Below are 2,919 nucleotides of genomic sequence, written 5' to 3'. Positions count from 1 at the left end.
GACTGGGAAGTATCTGGAGGGCTGGAGGGGGGACGGCTGGCAAGGTGTGGGACTGGGATGGGGCTGGCAGGCTGGAGAGGACATGTGGGGGCCTGCGATGCGGGGAGCTGGGCAGGGACTGGGGGGCTATAGGGGAGATCTGGGGGGCCAGGAGGAAAATGGGGGGAACCCTGGCATGGGGTCCAGCAGCGGGCACCTTGGGCACTGTGGGGGGCACGTGTAGAGCACAGAGAGGGGCGCTGAGAGCGGGTACGAGGCGGGCGCCCGCTCCAGTGGCAGGGAGTTCCCACGACCCCAGGAATCGTCTTGCCCCCTTGACCCCCCCATGCCCCCCAGCTTTGCCAACGGGCGCAGCACGGGGCTGGTGCTTGACAGCGGCGCCACCCACACCACAGCCATCCCCGTGCACGACGGTTACATCCTGCAGCAAGGTGGGCACTGCCCGGATGCCTGGGTTCTCTCCCCGGCTCTGGGAGCGGGTGGGGGCTGGTGGGTTAGAGCAGGGGGGGGGCTGGGAGCCAGGACTCCTGGGTTCTCTCCCCGGCTCTGGGAGTGGGTGGGGGCTGGTGGGTCAGATCACGGGGGGCTGGGATCCAGGACTCCTGGGTTCTCTCCCCGGCTCTGGGAAGGGAGTGGGCAGCGGGGGGGCTGGGAGCCCGGACTCCTGGGTTCATGTCCGACTCTGGGGGGTTCCAGGCATCGTGAAGTCGCCGCTGGCCGGGGATTTCATCTCCATGCAGTGCCGGGAGCTCTTCCAGGAGATGAACATCGAGATCGTGCCCCCCTACATGATCGCTGCCAAGGTGCGGGGTGGGGGGGTCCCTCATGGGGGGGCAGGAAGGGACGGGGCGGGCGGCCGGGCAGGGGGAAAACAGGAATCTAGGAAGTGGGAGAAATGAGGGGGAGGAAGGGGGTTGATGGGGGTGAGGGGCTGGGGGGATTTGGGGGGTCCGGGAGGGGAATGGTTCACGGCTCCCCCCTGGCCCATCTTTCTGCCACCCCCAGGACCCTGTGCGTGAGGGGGCCCCCCCCCAACTGGAAGAAGAAGGAGAAGCTGCCCCAGGTCTCCAAATCCTGGCACAACTACACCTGCAATGTGAGCTGGGAGGGGGCCGGACGCCTGGATTCTCTCCCCGGCTCTGGGAGGGGAGAGGGGGCTGATGGGTTAGAGTGGGGGGGCGGGGCTGGGAGCCAGGACTCCTGGGTTCTCTCCCCGGCTCTAGGAGGGGAGTGGGGGCTGGTGTGTTAGAACGGGGGGGCTGGAAGCCAGGACTCCTGGGTTCTCTCCCCCAGTCGGTGACCCCCACATACTCTCCCGCCCCCCCAGGAGGTGATCCAGGATTTCCAGGCCTCGGTGCTACAGGTCTCCGACTCACCATATGATGAGCAGTGAGTGCTGGGGGGGGCACTGAGGGGAGGAGGAAGGGGGGGCCCTGGGGCTTGGCCAGAGGGAGGGGGGCTGGGCACTCAGCTTGGGGGGTGGGGTCTGTCGGGATGGGGCAGTCGGGGGAAACCGCCTCTCTCCTGACAGCGGCGGGGCACTGCCCCCTCTCTGCCCCCTCCCCACAGGGTGGCCGCCCAGATGCCCACCGTGCACTACGAGATGCCCAACGGCTACAACACGGACTACGGGGCCGAGCGGCTGCGCATCCCCGAGGGGCTGTTCGACCCCTCCAACGTCAAGGTGAGCCCCCCCCCCCCCCCAGCCAGAGCCGAGAGAGAACCCAGGAGTCCTGGCTCCCAGCCCCCCCGCTCTGACCCACCAGCCCCCACTGCCCTCTCAGAGCCGGGGAGAGAACCCAGGAGTCCGGGCTCCCAGCCCCCCCTGCTCTAACCACCAGCCCCTGCTCCCCTCCCAGAGCCGGGGAGCGAACCCAGGAGTCCTGGCTCCCAGCCCCCCCTGCTCTAACCACCACCCCCCCATTCCCAGAACCCCTGCCTTTTTTAATCGCTCCCTGCCTCAGTTTCCCCCGGGGGGCACCTTGTCCAGGGCGGGGCTGGGAGTTGGGGGGAGATGGTGGTGGGATATTGAGGAAGGGGGAGTCCGGGGGGAGGGCAGAAGGGCCCCCCCATTAACGACCCTCCCCCCGATTCTCTCCCCTTCTCCAGGGTCTCTCCGGGAACACCATGCTGGGCGTCGGCCACGTGGTCACCACCAGCATCGGCATGTGTGATATCGACATCAGGCCGGTGCGTGACCCCCCCTCGCTCCCCCCTGCCCCGGGGCCCCCCGCAACTGGAGTCTGGGCCTGTGGGGAGGGGCACCTGGTCAGCAGGCGGGACGCTGGGGGAGATGGGGCCGGGGGGGCACCGGGGGTGGGGGACCCAGGGGTGAGAGGGGCCCGGGACTAACCATCTCCCCGTGACTCCCAGGGTCTCTACGGCAGCGTCATTGTGACCGGGGGCAACACGCTGCTCCAGGGCTTCACCGACCGTCTGAACCGCGAGCTGTCGCAGAAAACGCCCCCCGTGAGTGTGTGTCTGTGTCTGTCTGTGTGTGTGTGTGTGTGTGTGTGTGTGTGTGTGTGTGTAGAGGGGTTGTTGGGGGTTGTGCGGCTTGTGTGTGTGTGTGTGTGTGTGCATAGAGGGGTTCTTGTGGGGTGTGTGTGTATCTGTGTGTGTGCATTGAGGGGTTGTTGGGGGTTGTGGTGTTGGGGGTTGTAGGGTGTGTGTGCTTAGAGGGGTTGCTGTGGGGGTTTGTGGGGTGTGAATGTGTTTGTGTGTAGAGGGGTTGTGGTGTGTGTGTGTGTGTGTGTGTGTGTGTAGAGGGGTTGCTGTGGGGTCTATGCATAGAGGGGTTGTTGGGGGCTGTGTGTGTGTTGAGGGGTTGTTGGGGGTTGCTATGTGGGGTGTGTGCGTGTAGAGGGGTTGCTGTGGGTTGTGTCTATCTGTGTGTGCGGCACTGCCCCCTGCTGGCCG

General features: G+C 66.6%; 1 protein-coding gene across 1 annotated transcript in view; it reads left to right on the top strand.

Annotated features, from left to right (window-relative positions):
- Window positions 1-2,679, top strand: part of LOC115271323 (zonadhesin-like) — a 15,171-nt gene extending 12,492 nt beyond the window's left edge. Inside the window, 9 exon segments of the mRNA XM_029913064.1 lie at window positions 337-431; window positions 697-803; window positions 1,006-1,026; window positions 1,028-1,096; window positions 1,328-1,389; window positions 1,570-1,684; window positions 2,110-2,190; window positions 2,374-2,469; window positions 2,665-2,679. Of these exon segments, the coding sequence (XP_029768924.1) occupies window positions 337-431; window positions 697-803; window positions 1,006-1,026; window positions 1,028-1,096; window positions 1,328-1,389; window positions 1,570-1,684; window positions 2,110-2,190; window positions 2,374-2,469; window positions 2,665-2,679 (661 nt within the window).
- Window positions 2,680-2,919: the final 240 nt, after the last annotated feature.

Source organism: Terrapene carolina, unplaced genomic scaffold, assembly GCF_002925995.2.
Source record: "Terrapene carolina triunguis isolate 2854851 unplaced genomic scaffold, T_m_triunguis-2.0 Scaffold433, whole genome shotgun sequence".
Lineage (NCBI taxonomy): Eukaryota > Metazoa > Chordata > Testudines > Emydidae > Terrapene > Terrapene triunguis.
Note: the sequence above shows the minus strand (reverse complement) of the source record. Positions and strands in the feature narration are given on the sequence as shown.